Source organism: Phlebotomus papatasi, chromosome 2 (genome assembly GCF_024763615.1).
Source record: "Phlebotomus papatasi isolate M1 chromosome 2, Ppap_2.1, whole genome shotgun sequence".
Taxonomy (NCBI): domain Eukaryota; kingdom Metazoa; phylum Arthropoda; class Insecta; order Diptera; family Psychodidae; genus Phlebotomus; species Phlebotomus papatasi.
Window position 1 is genome coordinate 16,186,783 of NC_077223.1, and position 15,159 is coordinate 16,201,941.

Sequence of the window (15,159 nt, forward strand, 5' to 3'; positions counted from 1 at the left end):
TAGGCAACCAAAAACCTCAAATTGGCGACCTACGTAGTTTTGGAGATATCTCGTGAAATGTGTACGAAAACGGGGTAACTAAAACTGGTAGCATTTCAAAATTCAAAAATATAATAGGAAATATTATATTTTTGAACTTAAAATTTAATGCATTTAAAATCAGAAGAGATTCTTGGGTTAGTGTTTTTTGTCATTGATAAATTATCAACAAAAAAAATTCTTCTAGGTATGCGGCAAGATTTAGCAATTTTACTAAATACTGTTTTACTTTTTTTTTAGGTTAAGCATAACATAACCAAACACTTTTTGAATTACCCTATTGGTGAAATGAAAAAATGAGGCTCATTAGGGAATTATTAACGTTACATATTTGCAATATTCGTGGTACTTTTTATTATAAATTTATTTTTTTTTTTCTTTTAACGTAATCTCAGCTTGATTTTTTGACTCTCACCATTCTCACTTTGTTATTTTTCTTTACTTAAAAGGAAGAAAAAAATATTCTTCCTTATTTCACTGCTTATATTTGTAAAAGGGTTTCATATTGCACCCTATTTGTTGTTTTTTTAAATAAATAAAAATAAAAAAAGAAAATAAATAAAAATAAAAAAAAGGTTATACGTAATAAGCAAGTTTTATGCTCTTTGGTCTTTAACCCTTTAAGGACGATTGGAACACCGGTGTCCCATACAGAAAATAATTTTTCCTAACTACCTAAAGTTATTTTTTTTCTTATGTCTGTACATAATTGTAAAGTAGTAGGTTGAAGGAATCTACAATATTTTTTGGAAGTCTCTAGCTATTCGCTATATAGTAAATATTTAAGATCAAAAATGGCGAATTTGTAAATTCTCAAATTCATAATTGATTTTATTTATTTTTTATACTTCCAATTTTTTTTAAGCAAAACCCTTTTGGCAATAAAAACTACAATACTAATACGTAATATTTTTTATTAAAGCGAAAAATAGTATTCATTGGTGTTGTCAGAAAAATTACTTAAATTTTTGGGCTATTTTTGTCCCTATCGTTCATGGAAGCACAAAATACACCGAATCAGACTCTGTTGGACTTTGCAAGGTTAGATGTAAGACTTATCATTGATTATGTTTCCCAGTTTAATTTTTATTGTTGATTTTCATTTCGTAAAAAGTGTCTCGTCGTTAAAGGGTTAATTTAGAAGAGGTTATTTAAAAAATAACCTCACTTCCGGATTATCTTTTCTATTTGTGAATTTTCTCTATTTATCCTTATTTTACCTTCTGAAAGCAAAGAATATTTTTTTAACCCAATATTCTAAATCTAAAAGAATAACGCAGTTTTTTTTTAAGGTTAATTGTAGTGAGGTTAGAATCAAGATAACCTAGAATTTGCTGTTCTGGTGAAAGAACCATGGTATTCTTCTTATGCAGTATAGAAAGAAAACATCAAAATATTGCTCGAAATAATTTATATGCTGCTAATTCCACAATAAATATTGAAACCTACGTTTCTGGAGAAGAATCTTTGGATGGAGATGAAAAGTAACTCACTGTGAGTCCGGGAATTGCTTCTTCAAGCATAGCTCCTGTTAATTTCATTTCAGCGATTGCCACTTCATTCTCCGGCAGAGTCAGACTGAGCTTCTGCAGCCGAGGCAGACGATAGAGAGCACAGAGACCCCTCGAAGTAATTTTTGTTCCGGTCAAATCCAACTCCTGCAGATTGTGAAATTCACTTCCGCTCACCCTGTCCAGGCACCAATCGTCAAATACGGGAATATCGTGAAAGCTGAGCTGTTTCAGGTGGAAGAGGCACCTTAAATTCTCCAATCCCTCATAATACAGCAGCATCCGGGAGCAGTCAATTGCTTCCACTTTGTACCTCTCATCGTACAACCGTGGCAATTCATACTCATCAGTATCCTCATCCTTTTGCACCCACTTCGGGTCCCCCACAAACTTAATTCGACCCCCTCGATAGACGATAAAGTGCGCTGCTGCGAGATCCGAACCCAAAATTTCATGTCTCTCCGGGATATACGACTGGAGGATTCTGTTTACTCGTTCCTTCTTCCGGACGTACCAACGCTTCACGCCACCTATTGATGTGTCCCAGGGCTGCTGCATCATTGTGATAAAGTCCGCATTCTCATTCTCTGATGCGAACAAGCCAAATTTGCTGGACCATTCGCCCTTCTGGGCAAAAGTCTCCCTCCACTCAAGATTCCTCTTGTCCCTCTCCACCTTTTCGCGTTCTTTTTGCAATATTCTACCTCCTTTTGTCCGCGTACACATGGGGCTTCCTATGACACGAATTTGGGGCGCTATGCCGCAAATTCGAGTGATTTTGAGCATTTTGATTATTTCACAGAAAAAACACTTCCACTCAATTGAGGTTATGTGACAATCCCAATAAATAACGCGTCTGCTCTCCATTTGTGGCAGACATAGGAACTTCCATGGACTTGTCCTACGATTAAATTACATTTTTTTACATTTTCTAAAATCGAAACTTTTAAATTTTTTTTTAGAATTTTGTTCAAAGTGATTAAAATACCTAAAAAAAACTGCTTTTTATAAAATATTCTTGTGGTCTTCATCTTTAACTCAACTGAAACGGTTAGAGATATCGACTTGGGTCTTCTGTGGTTCCTCAAAAAATAGGCCTTCTGAGGTATAGGGTAAATTAAGCTAATTCAGAACCTGCTCCAAATGGAAATTTTTCTCTATTCCAAATGGAAACGTCATTGTTTTCATAATAAATACAGTACTAAATTATTATATTTATATATTTTCTATACCACAGTTTCATTATTTAGTTAATTTTGCTCCAAGTAAAGCGAAAATCCATTCATATTCACAAATTTTAATTTGTTAATTTCTCAGAAAAATTAAAAGTGTACCTTTTCACCATCGAATTTTTTATCGATCGACCATGTTTTCTAATGAAAAACACTATAAGGTGACTGTTATTTATTCGTTTCGTTTAACATTTATATCATATTTCTGGATAATTTTGGTTAAATTAAGTGCTAATCTTTATTGTTAACGTTACGTGAAGTTTTCAAATGAAATAATTACCTATTTCGTAAAGAAAAAGTGTTTTTCTGAAGTGTCTGCAAAGGCTTCAATAGGGAACCACGGAAATATGATTTTTTTGGAGAGATTTTCTTATTGTTTTAGATGGGAAAAGGAGAAATGACCAGGAATAAGAAGAAATCTTGCACTCAGGAGCTACTAAACAAGGTTTTGGAAGCCTTTCATCGCGGTTTCACTTACACTGTTTATCTCCAATTAGAAACTTTCCCTTGTCTCCATTTGGATTAATTTGTTTCCAATAGAAGCATTTTACACTCGCGTATTTTTCTTGTATTTAAGAAGTTTTCAAATTATATCTAATGAATTTTCATTAAACACTAACATTCTAGAACTGTCAAGGAGAAAATTTATGTAATTTTCGTCAGAAGAAAAGGAACTTAATGTGTTGAATCTTCTGTCAAAGTTAAAGTGTCTGGAAATGGTTTTGAATTAGGACATTTACCCTATTTAATAAAATTCCTTTTAAAAAACCACTCACCTTTCGCTGTAAGATTTTTTTAAAAATATATTTTGCAAAAAACCGCGTCCTCCAGTGAATTAAATCGAAAATAAATCACCTTTAAAGTCTTAAAACAATTTTCATCAAATTGAGTCGAAAATCAAATTTATCTACATTTTTATTCAATTTTAGCAAGTTTTGTTTTTACATAATTAAGAAGATATAATTATTCTTTATATCAATACGACGCGAATCTATCCCAAAACTTACTGAATATGTTTCTGTTTCATTTTTTTTCTTTATTAAATTAGTTCTCTTGGTATATTATAAATTACCAAGTAGAAAACGAGGCTTGTTTTTTTCTTCATTTTAAATATAGTAACTTCTAATACATGAATTTTTTTCTTTTTAAATTAATTATAAGTAATATAGAATATGTATAAAAAAAAGCATTGAACGTCTATGAAAAAAAAGTTACTTACAAATTAAAAAAAAAGATATTTTATGGCGCCGTGCAAGTTTTTTTTCCCTTTATATCCGCTATAGCTAGATATTCTGTTTTTTAATTATTTTTCCCCACTGAAAAATTTATTCCATTCCGCAAAATTCATGCGAATACACCTCTTTCCCGGAACATTCGGCGCCTCCATTCTAGCCTGTGATTTTCTTTTTTTTTAGTGTCACTAGCATCACTCAATTGACAAAAAATAATGTGGGCTTCTCTCGTTTTTTTCTTTTCTTAACATTGCATCCGGAAAAAAGTAATTGCGGAAGAGACTCATGGAGTAAGAAGAGTGTTGAGGTTGATCAGAAAGAAACAAACGCTGAGTGATTCCATGTCAAGAGCATTGCATTAAAATTTGAATCCTTCAATTGGAACGTCCTGATCGAACACAATCATCGTTTCATTCTCCTCGACCTATGATGTTTTTTTTTGGTTTAACGTCGAAAGAAAAAAATAGAGATCAGTTTCAGGAAATACCATTCTCCGAATGAATTAAGCAGGGCTACACACTCGGCAAAGTATGTTGTGACGAATTTGCCTCATAAGTACCTATATGCAATGAATTATTCACGATAGATCTCCCCTATAAACTCCAAAAGGCACCCCTGGGTCACCCACAGCCTCACACACACATTATAGGGAGAAACTTCCAGTATATTGTCTCGGGTGCAATTATTACACTTAAGCCTATACTTCGGGAGGGCAACGTTTATGTATTTGTCTAAAAGGGGACAGACAGTATGATAGGAACTAACATCGGATTTTGGTAAATTACTTAAGAGTTTTCTTTGTTACGAAAACTCGTAAAGAGCCTCTGCGACATAATGCTACATTTCTGGAGCGAGCTAACGGATAGTCGCCACTACTGGAGGAGGTTACTGCGAGACCCGGTCCCTTAGACCTTAGAGGGACATTGCAGCCACCTAAGTAATGGCCTCTACAGACTCTTTCCGTACAGAAGTAGAGTTTGGTAAAGAGAAAAGACTTTCTTATTTCTTAATACTTTCGCAAGGTGGCGGTAGTTACACCCTGTTCGAATTTCGAAGTTCTCAAGTGTCAAAATGTGACATTGTTGTGAGGAACAAAACAGAACAACGACGCTTACTGTTCTTGTCCCATTATATCACTCCATAATCACTGGAGTAACTCTTTTGCCAGCTTTTTAGTGTGATATTTCATAAATTTTTCCCACCTTGTTCGAAAATTTAGTGTGAAAATTCGAAATAGAATTTGAATTCTTCGAACTTCAACGACTTTTTGTGCAAATAGAGTTCCATTTACCTTTTATCCAAGACACTATTGGAGAATCAAAATCTACTTCTGTTTAGGCTCAGAGCCCAAGTATTAAGAAGTAAGAAAGTCTCTTTTTTGGATCTTCAAATAGATTTTCGAATTTTTCAAGATCTACTTCTGTATGGAAAGAATGAATCCAATTTTTTGAGTCGGTAAAGGACATTGGGAAAACTGTCCAACATTTCGCCACGAATGAGACTTATACCAATCGAATCGGTATTGGCAAAGGTAACAACTTTGGACCAACCCTAAAAATATGTAGGAAAAGCACTAGAGCATAAAACATATGTATAAGACTTATGATTTTTTTTTGCAAAACTCCTTTTATACAATAACGGTTAATCGTATATTGGTCGTTTCCAAGAATAATTTGTAAAGAACGTTTAACGGAATAATAATTTTAATAATTTGTTTAACGGAATTAAATAATATTCGAGTATATTTGAGGAAAATCTGGATACAAGAGAGATAGGGATACGGTTTCTTTTGGGAAAATGTTCCTTGAGTTCAGTTCTCTTTTGGAAAACGTTCTTTAGCGCCAACAACTTTAAAAAAAAAGCAAATTTCATAAAAATAATTCTACCAATTTCTTAACAACCCTTACTTTAAGATATCTGAAAAAGTTGACGTGATGGACAATAAGTTTCTTTGAGTCATATGTTCAAGATACACCAAGGACTCCGAAATACATGTCAGTTGTCATTAAACGGAAACAGTTTTCGTTTTGTTGCTCTGTAATATGCGATAGCTTTAAAACATGGCAAGTTTGTATAGGAGCTTGCTACCATATCGTACATTTGAGTATGCCTAGCTCGCAAGAATTATAGCGTTAGGGCGAAAAATAATTGCAGAATTTTCGCACTTACTTCCATGGAGTCTTGTTCGGAAAGATATCAGAAAATATCCTCGGAATATTCAATGGAAATTTAGTTTAAATTTCCACGGAATGTTCTTAGATAATTGCAAGAAAATTCCTCGGACTTTTTTTTCAGGAAATCTACGCGAAAAAAAGCTGATAACTCCGCAGAATTCCAAGCGGAATATTAGGTTTTATTTCCACGGAAACTCTCGTGGAAAAATAGAAGATAAATTCCAGGGAATTTTCTGTTACTGTAAAACTTTGCGGCCGATCGGCTACAGCGACATTTCTGCCCATTTCCCTTTGAAATTAACTTCTTATGAACCGTTGGCGCTGAAAACAGTCCGAGAAATTGGCACCAAATACATTTTGCATATTCTACGGCGTTTCTGTTACTTATTCGAAACAAGTCTCCTGAAAGTATGCAAATTTTCTGTATGCATCAATTCGGTTCCAAAAATATGCATAATCCCGGTACCTCCTATATCTTACGATAGGCCATTTTTCCCAATCTCCATTTGCTTTTCTAACTACGGAAGTCAACAGAGAATCCGCGATTCTCTAAGAGAATCCCAATCATCCGTGTGAGACCTTAGTCTCTTGAAAGATTGTAGATCTTGGAAAGGAGAATTCTGTGATTTACTGTGTCAAAGGCTGTCGAGAGGTTAACGAAGGCAACACCTGTAATTTTACCTTCCTCGAAACCATTCTTAATAAACTAAGTGAGGTTCAGTACTTGACCAGAGCTAGATTTCCCTGAGCAGTATCCAGCTTGCTCTATGATCAGCTTATGCTCTACGGCGGTTTTCAAGCCTTTTGCACCAGTATACTTTCAAAAATTTTGAAAAGATGACATAAGAGAGAGATAAGGACGATAGCTCCTCGGATAATTGAAGTGGAACTAATCCACTGAACAATACTCGCAATAAAGAAACTACTTAAATTTGTCCTGAATCCTTGGAGATTTCAAAGTTGAAAATCATTGAAGGACCAAAAGAAACTCTTCATCAGGGACATTGAAATTCTCAACTTAATTTTTTTGCCATTGTGTGTAGTCAGCTTTAAAGGAGAAAATAATAATTCACTTACCTCTTCACTGAAGAATTGCCTAATGATTTCATATGCCAACTTGTAAATATCTACATTCTCATGATTCTGCAGCTCCTCGATCTTTGACATTCCATCGCACTCCTCAATCATGGCCGCAATCTCCCCAACATGCGATCCGCCCATCTTTAGCATATTGTGAATTCCATCAAGAACGACCTGAAACATCCAACCAAAAGTACCATAATTTCAATTCCTTCCAGAACACTCTTACAGGAATTTCCCTTTCTTTTTTTCTTTTTTTTTGTGAATCACTTACATTGATGACCTGCGTATCGCGGCAGGTGAGGAGTTCACAGAATGGCGGAATGGCACCCTCCTCAACGAGTCGCCATACTTGATGTCTGTTGCCACTGATGGTGAGATTGCTGATGGCCCAGGCACTCTCCTTCTGCGTTTGGAACTCACCCTTGGCCAAATTTTCAATAATCTTGGGCAAAAGACCAGCATCGATGACGGCCTGGACCTGCGTTTGATTGCCAGCTGTGATGTTGGACAGGAACCACACGGCCTCCTTGCGAATCTTCTCCTTCTGGTGACTCAGCAATGCCGGGAAGTACGACAGAGCGTCACAGTTGAGCACCACCTGAGTCTGATCGTCGCTACCAGTCACGATGTTACCCACGGCACGTAAAGCTGCCGTCTGGACCTAAAATTCAACAGAAAGCCCAATCGATATTAGGGGAGGACTAAGCACGACCACTAACCAGTTTCTGGGTTTATAACTGATAACTTTCTATTCTAAATGGAACAAAAATAAAAGACTGACAGAAAAAAGTTCAGAAAACATCAATTAAACTTAGAGAAAGAATTCGATCAATTTCGGTATCAATGTCAACACAAACAGTGCCGAGTTTTTTTCGATTTAAGCCACGTTATAAGTAAAATTTAAATAAAATTTTTATAAAAGAGTGAAGTTTGGACCATCTATTCGAAGGTAAATAGTTATGCTCAGTGAAATTTATTTGCATAATACCCACACTTTTGTCTGTCCCGAAATACCCTATTCTATTGTCCCGAAATATACCATTCTTACTTCTTTACATTTCTTGCTATTTCGTACAAAAAATAATGCATTTTTCAACATTTTCGGTAAGAGAATCTTATTCCGGATAGAATGAGGAACATAAATATGTGTGTAATATTTCAACTCAATGAACATTACATGAAATCATTAAGGGAGTATAGGAGGCCTAGCCTAGACTGTTTGGCTCCTGTTATAATCAATTTAATTTAGTCAAGGTGTGTATCTTGATTTTGTGACGGACTCAACAGCATCCACGTCCGCCTGCATAAGCCACACTTCCAATGCAACCCTGTTTAGTGGGTGAATTACACGCAGGAGGTTATTTACTCCTAAGGGGGCTGAGTAATTTATTGACCTCCTAAATCTTTCAAAAGATTTTAATATTTGTATCAACAAAGAAAAAAATAATTTGAGAAGTCGTTAAACTGTTTGAAACTTGGAAGTGCTAAAATGTGTCCCGAAATACCACACGTTACCCTATTGTCCCCGTTTTGAGTTTTTTTTTTTATTAAAGCAAATGTGCTCTATCTACTGTAATTCTTTCTCACTGTAACTTTTTTGGGCAGTACGCATGTTTAGAGAGAATGTGGATTTAGTCAGGTCAGAATTCACTCCACAAATTTCCAATGTAAACAAAAAAATCGTTGGATTTCAAATAATTTGATGTGTATCAATCTCAAAATTGGTGTGATATTTTGGTCCCGCTCTCAAGGATAAGCGAGAGTCTACTCTAAATTCCTTCATAGAATTCTAAAAGAAGCTTACGACATTGATGAAGGTTTATGGATAGCATCTATGGAAAAAAATTTCAAGCCGCTATCTTTTTTATCTTGGAAGATATTAAATTTTGAAATTTTCGTTTTGTGACTTTTTGCCCCACTCTCGCCTAGTAAGGATAAGGTTAAGTACTTATTAAGTTCTTAGTAAGTACTTAATGGACTTGATGTATTACCCGGGAAAAGTAGAAAAACACCAAAGAGGCAAATATCCTGTTATCTACTTAAATATTTAACACTACTATCCAAGAAGTTTTCCATAAAAACTTAACTTCCTGCCTGATCTAGCCCCAGTCTCCCCTATCAGAATTTATATTGAGCATTAAATTGTATTTACGATTTTTTTTGAATATGAGTTCAAAAGATGATTCATTGACGAAATATCCGCGAAAAGTTTGACAAACTTTTTTATTAACTCTTTCGCTGCCTTTGGAACTCTGCTAGAAACCCAGAGGAAAAATAAGGATATTCTGGCTGGGGAAACAATTTTCTGGACTCTTTAAAATCGATAAAAATCTAGGATCCAGGTTCCTTTTGTAATTTCGTAACTTTTCGTTACCCGAAAAGGACTAAAAGAATATTTTCATATAGGGGAAACTGGGGCACCACCAAACACGGAGTAGCACCAAACACTGCGATTTTTTAATCATATATTCGACTTCTGAGGACAAAGCCTGTAGGAATTTATAGTCATTATAGGGATGCTTGTCCACTAAAGATATGGTCGAGATAGTCCGAGTAGTTTAGAAATAAAAATTAGTATTTGGTGCTACCCTGTGTTTTGTGGTGCCCCAGTTTCCCCTAAATGGATAAAACTGATATTCCTACCTTGACGTCCATGTGAGCGAGAAGCGGGATGAGCTTGGGCACAACCCCACAGTCAATGACAAGCTGTATTTGTTCGTTGCCGCCGTCCGTGAGATAACTGAGCGCCCAGACGGTATCCACGAGGATATTGATGTCCGTGTGGTGGATGAGGACGTTCAGTGCGGGCAGAATTTCGAGAATTGTGGCTGTTGGTGGTGGAGGTTCCTTGTTCCTGCACAAATTCACAATCACCCATGTGACATTGCGCAAGAAGGGGATGGGCGTATTGTGCTTGATGAACGATAGCAGTGGCTGCACCACACCGTGCTTTATCACATAGTCCCTCAAGTGTGGTCCATCCCCAATGATATTCCCCAGTGCCCAAACAGCCTGTTCGCACACATTGGGCGCCGGCGATGACAGAAGCTGCAGGAACAGTGGTACAGCACCTGCCTTTACCACTTCATTTGTCTGATGGGACGTTCCGGAGGCAATATTAGTGAGTGCCCAGGCAGCCTCAAATTGCAACATGGACTGATCATGCCGTTCTAGGCACTGTACCAGTGTCGGAAGAATTCCACTGGCAATCAGATCGTCAATTGGGGGATTGCGATCTGAGGATAGAAGACGCCTGGCTGACTGTACAGCTGCCAATTGCTTCTCCGGATTTGATGCATCCGATGCATTTTCCACCAATTTGTACAGATTCAGCGATGATAAATTATCATCTTCATCTGTGGAGTCAACAACTGGGACATTCCGACGCTTGAGGATTGTCTCTTCTCGCTTATTCTTCCTCAATTCCACTGTCACCTCATTGCGACGTCTTCGCATTTCCTAAATTTGTATCAATAAAATCGAATTGTCTCTTTTTGCTTTTTGTGGATTCTGCAAGGTGGGGTGTCTCATTGACCCCGTTATCTGGCCCCTAAATCCCAAAATCACAACCTCACTTTTTCTCCTGAATGACATATCTGACCCATCATACTTCTCCCTTGAAAATATCCCCTTTTTTCCCGAAAATACATCACTTTGAGTGCTTCTCATTACATAGAATCAATCCCCGGACAGTAAATAGGAGGAAATTCTGAGAAAATCAGCAGGGAACATCGAGAAAAGTCCACAAAGAAAAGTCTCCAAAGTGTGGAGACTTGATGCAAGTGATTATGAGCAATTGTCTCCAAGCACCCTTGATTCACCCACAAAAACCTCCCTGGAAATCCCCAGAAACACCCCAAAAGGGACAACTTGTCACCCAAATTAAACAATATTTCTACTTACATCTTGGTCTTTTCCTTTGTTTTTGAAGACTTGCATACGATTTTTAGAATGTGGATCTATTGACGCCATTTTAGAGACACTCTCAAGTCACGGAGAATGTGCAAAATTTTTTCAATTTCTTCTACAGCACACACCGTGAAACTTTTTCACCAATTTTATCCTCTTATTGTATGGTAGAAAGACTCCTTGATCCTATGGTGTACTTTTTTCTGCTGAAAAACAAATTTTTCTCACCGATTTCCCACAGAATTTCACAAAACTCCACAAAAAAACTCTCACGTTTTTGTTTCTTCGGACAGCAAACTAGATGGTGGCGCTGTAATCACTATTTCGCCTCTATTCGCCTGGCGGGTTTTTAATTTAAAAACCTACATAACCTCAAAAACTTTTTATTTTTTAAATTCTACATTTCTACGCCCCCGGGGGCACTTTTGTATCCGGACATGTCAAAACAGAGCCATTCCTGTGGAATCTCAAATAAATCCAGCTGATGGGGTGAGTACTCGGGTTGAAAAGGTACATGCCACTGACCATCAATCTCATGGGCGGTCACTGAGAACATTGGCGGTGCTTGGAGGACAATTTTCTTCCCTGGAGAGTATTCCAGTCTGAACTGATTTGTATGCTGCCACTTCCTAAAACTACTCCTCAACTCCTGAGTGCCCAACAGGAAGGCATGACTGCGCATTAAATCCCGCGAGACGATAGTACAGTCCTTTCCACTAGTTAAAGCAGCATAGAGCAAAAAAGGATCATCCTGCGAGAGATTGTCTGTTAGAAACACCTTTGCCTGATTCCTCAATAGAGTCATATATTCCTGAGGCCATCCATTCATATGCTTCCGTCCCAAGACCAAAACTTTCTGACCTTTCCGTGAAAAATGCCTAACGACGCCAATTAAGTTCTTGGCCAGGATATCCCCTGTGCGTGAGGTTCCTTTAGACAAGGCCACATTGAGTCCATCCACGATGCAATCAAAAGGCTGTGTACGCGACAGGAACTTCCTGAACACTTCTACCTCTTTGGGATTGGATTTCAGGAAAACATCCTCTCTTATGAGAACTTTGCTCAAGAATTGACTCTGCAGCTCGGCAAATTCCTCATCTGATAACCGAACAGGCTTCATAGGCATTGAACATTCATAGCAGGTACCATTTGGATCTACAGCAGTCCTCCAGGATGGAATCCCAATGTTCTGAAGATGCTTTTCTAGCCTCTTGATAACTTCATCAGAGATTTGTAGATCATTTGTTTCTACAAAATGAAGGAATTCTTGGATGTCCCCTCCCTGATGGTCACAAAAGTCAATCCAGGCTATCAGTGCTGAACATTTGGGAATCCGGGAATTTCTAACACTTTTTTCGAGAATTTGAAGGGCAATGACCTTATCGTTGTGCCGAAATGCAGCCTCAATAACACTCATGTAGGTATTTGTTGAAGGTTTGCAGAGTATCTCAATGCCGTCCATCAGTTCCAGGCATTCCTTCCACCTGGATGTCATTGAAAGAGCAGCAATAATTCCCTCAGATGTATTTGCATCGAAATGAGGAAATTTCTCTCTCAATTTCCCATAAATCTGGCCAATTTCTTCTTCCTCGGTTTGTGTAAGAGGTCTCTCAGTGGCTATGGCATGATATACACGAAGGAGACGTGTCAGGGTGGCACAATTTGCTCCCCCAATATCCGGATCTCTATCCAGGAATTCAACAAATCCCCTTGCGGCGGTTAATTTCTTTGCCTGCACGCAGAATCCTACAATAGTGGCGTCTACATTTGCTAGGCTGATTCTTGGGGCTATGGTGAGAAGCTGACTTCTGAGATTTTTCCACTGAGACGCTTCGGGACGTGTGCAGTTGTTTAGAAATTCCATGACATTCTCTTCTATCGATTTATCCACTTTCAGAAGAGTCTTCCGGCGGTTTATGAATCTTGGACAGGTTGTTGATAGGTTCTTCTCTCCCACACGATGATACTTTGCCACTGTCCTGAGGAAATTCATCCTGAAATCACAGAAAATTTCCCGAGAAGCGAAATAATTGAGGTTATGTTGTCACTAAGAAAGAGTGAGGTTAGGTTTTCGCCCTCAGAATTTCTTCCTGAAAATGCCTCGAGAAATCCACTTGGAAGACAACCATCGGAAAAATCAAAGCGGAATATCAAGAAAAAGACCATATTCTTGCTTTGCTTCAATATCATGATTACTGACAACCCCATTATCAAAAGATATCAACACAAAATTATACATAAGAAATCTCTCGTAGAGCACATGAATAAATATTTAGTCGTCATCTGAATCTGAGTTGGACTCGGACAAGCAGAGATCTCGACTGAGACTGATCAAGTGATTTGGCAGGACACCATTTTCCAAATGATTGACTGGAGTGTTTCCTTGAAGAAAGAAAAAAAAACACTTGAGTCTTTCCCGGATAAAAGGGGAATTAAATGAAAATCTTTACCTCTGCCTGGTGAACTCTGGGTACTATCGGAGTCTGAGTCACTTCCACTGGACTCAGAATCCGAGGAAGTGTCTGATGATGAGAGGATATCAGGTTCTGTTACATTATTGCCACTTCCTGTGGCTAGACTCGGTCCTGCTGAGCTGGAGGAAGTGGCAAGGTCTGCCATTGTCTCAGTGGCCACAATTGGCATGGAGGCACCCACTGAGGTGCTTTGGGTGCTCAAAGGAGGCGGATTCATGGCTGGGGGCACGAGATCGTCATCTAGTCCAATTATAGGAATACTGGGCAGCGTTGACTGACCATTGTTGGCGTTCCATCTGCAAGAATCAAAAGACAAATTTGTAAGTGCCCCATTAAAGCCTCCCAGAGACGTTTAACTTACGCTGGAGCCGACTGAGGACTCTTATGATGAGGATAGGAAGGTGATCCCTGATGAGGGGAGTTCTTGGGCACAAAACCAGCTGAAAAAAAATCAAAAAAATATTCAGATCTATTTTTTCAAAAAAAGAAAACTCTCAACTTACTTATTGCATTCTTCCGGACACCAGTGGACACTTTGGTCTTTGATGATGTTCTCTGTGTAATATTTTCCGGAACAATTTTGGGCACAACTGGAGGTACAGCTTTGTGTGTTGACTCTGATCGTGTCTTCTTGACTTGGATATTGTGATGGAGCCTCTCCAGCGTCACTTGTCCTGTGTTTTTGTCCACAATCAAAACGCACTCCTTGGTATAGTTCTTCTGGTTCCCCTTGAACACGGTCTTTGGGACACCAGAACTATCCAAATGGGGCACAGTGACTGTCACTTGATTATTGGAGCTCACATTGAGAATGGCCATCTTGCTGGGATCAACACTAGCGGGCTTAAAGTCATCTGAAATGCCCACAAGGATTAATATTCACATTCCCAAAATCAGCAAAATTTCTCAATCCACTCTCTATACTTACATTTTAGCGTGTGAAAGGATGTTCCTGCTCCTGGATTGGTAAATGTTGTTCCCAGCTTAAGTTCTCTCACCTCCTTGCCCAGATTCAGTCGATCCTCCATGGTTCCGGGAGCACCTTACTCCTTGACGATCACTTGGCACTTCACACTCCCTTTCACTCCCAATTTACGCCCAAATATCAGTCATCCTTCACAGCAAATATATTTAATTGCACAAACAACAGCACTTGAATCTGTTTATCGGGTGAAAAGCAATAAAATTCAACGCTTTGGGTTAGTAAATTGGAAGAAAAAATCTCAGGAAATTTCCACCAAAATGTCACACTTTCACCAAACCTAACCTCAATTGCTCTGTGCCACGGATACTTTTTTTGTACACACTTCAGTTGTCGAAATGCGTAACTAACTTCACGCTCTTCACGAGTATTTCAATTCAAAAGTAACGATTTGAGTTGAAAAAACAACCGATGTTATTTTTTAATCAATCTGTGATTTAATTATAGAATAATTAATTAACTTTTTCTGCGTGTATACTTTACTCGACCACTATCAACTTCTGACTACTTCGCTTTTAGTTAG

The 15,159-nt window shown here is 37.9% G+C and overlaps 4 protein-coding genes across 4 annotated transcripts; all 4 read right to left on the reverse strand.

Annotated features, from left to right (window-relative positions):
* Positions 1–1,484: 1,484 nt before the first annotated feature.
* LOC129800263 (distal membrane-arm assembly complex protein 2) lies at positions 1,485–2,276 on the reverse strand. Its single transcript, XM_055844538.1, has one exon. The coding sequence runs from the start codon at positions 2,274–2,276 to the stop codon at positions 1,485–1,487; it is 792 nt and encodes a 263-aa protein (XP_055700513.1).
* Positions 2,277–4,072: 1,796 nt separating this feature from the next.
* LOC129802804 (importin subunit alpha-3-like) lies at positions 4,073–11,506 on the reverse strand. Its single transcript, XM_055848905.1, has 5 exons — positions 11,175–11,506; positions 9,915–10,730; positions 7,543–7,932; positions 7,266–7,442; positions 4,073–4,438 (listed from the first exon to the last, which is right to left on the reverse strand). Exons 1-5 carry the CDS (start codon positions 11,241–11,243, stop codon positions 4,373–4,375), a joined length of 1,518 nt encoding a protein of 505 aa, XP_055704880.1. The 5' UTR covers positions 11,244–11,506; the 3' UTR covers positions 4,073–4,372.
* Positions 11,507–11,547: 41 nt separating this feature from the next.
* LOC129802803 (mitochondrial ribonuclease P catalytic subunit) lies at positions 11,548–13,230 on the reverse strand. Its single transcript, XM_055848904.1, has one exon. It carries the CDS (start codon positions 13,171–13,173, stop codon positions 11,578–11,580), a length of 1,596 nt encoding a protein of 531 aa, XP_055704879.1. The 5' UTR covers positions 13,174–13,230; the 3' UTR covers positions 11,548–11,577.
* A 120-nt stretch (positions 13,231–13,350) lies between these two features.
* On the reverse strand, positions 13,351–14,954 carry LOC129802810 (ell-associated factor Eaf). The gene is made up of 5 exons (XM_055848910.1): positions 14,583–14,954; positions 14,158–14,508; positions 14,016–14,094; positions 13,631–13,950; positions 13,351–13,562 (listed from the first exon to the last, which is right to left on the reverse strand). The coding sequence occupies exons 1-5, from the start codon at positions 14,680–14,682 to the stop codon at positions 13,453–13,455; spliced, it is 960 nt and encodes a 319-aa protein (XP_055704885.1). The 5' UTR covers positions 14,683–14,954; the 3' UTR covers positions 13,351–13,452.
* Between the last annotated feature and the right edge of the window lie 205 nt (positions 14,955–15,159).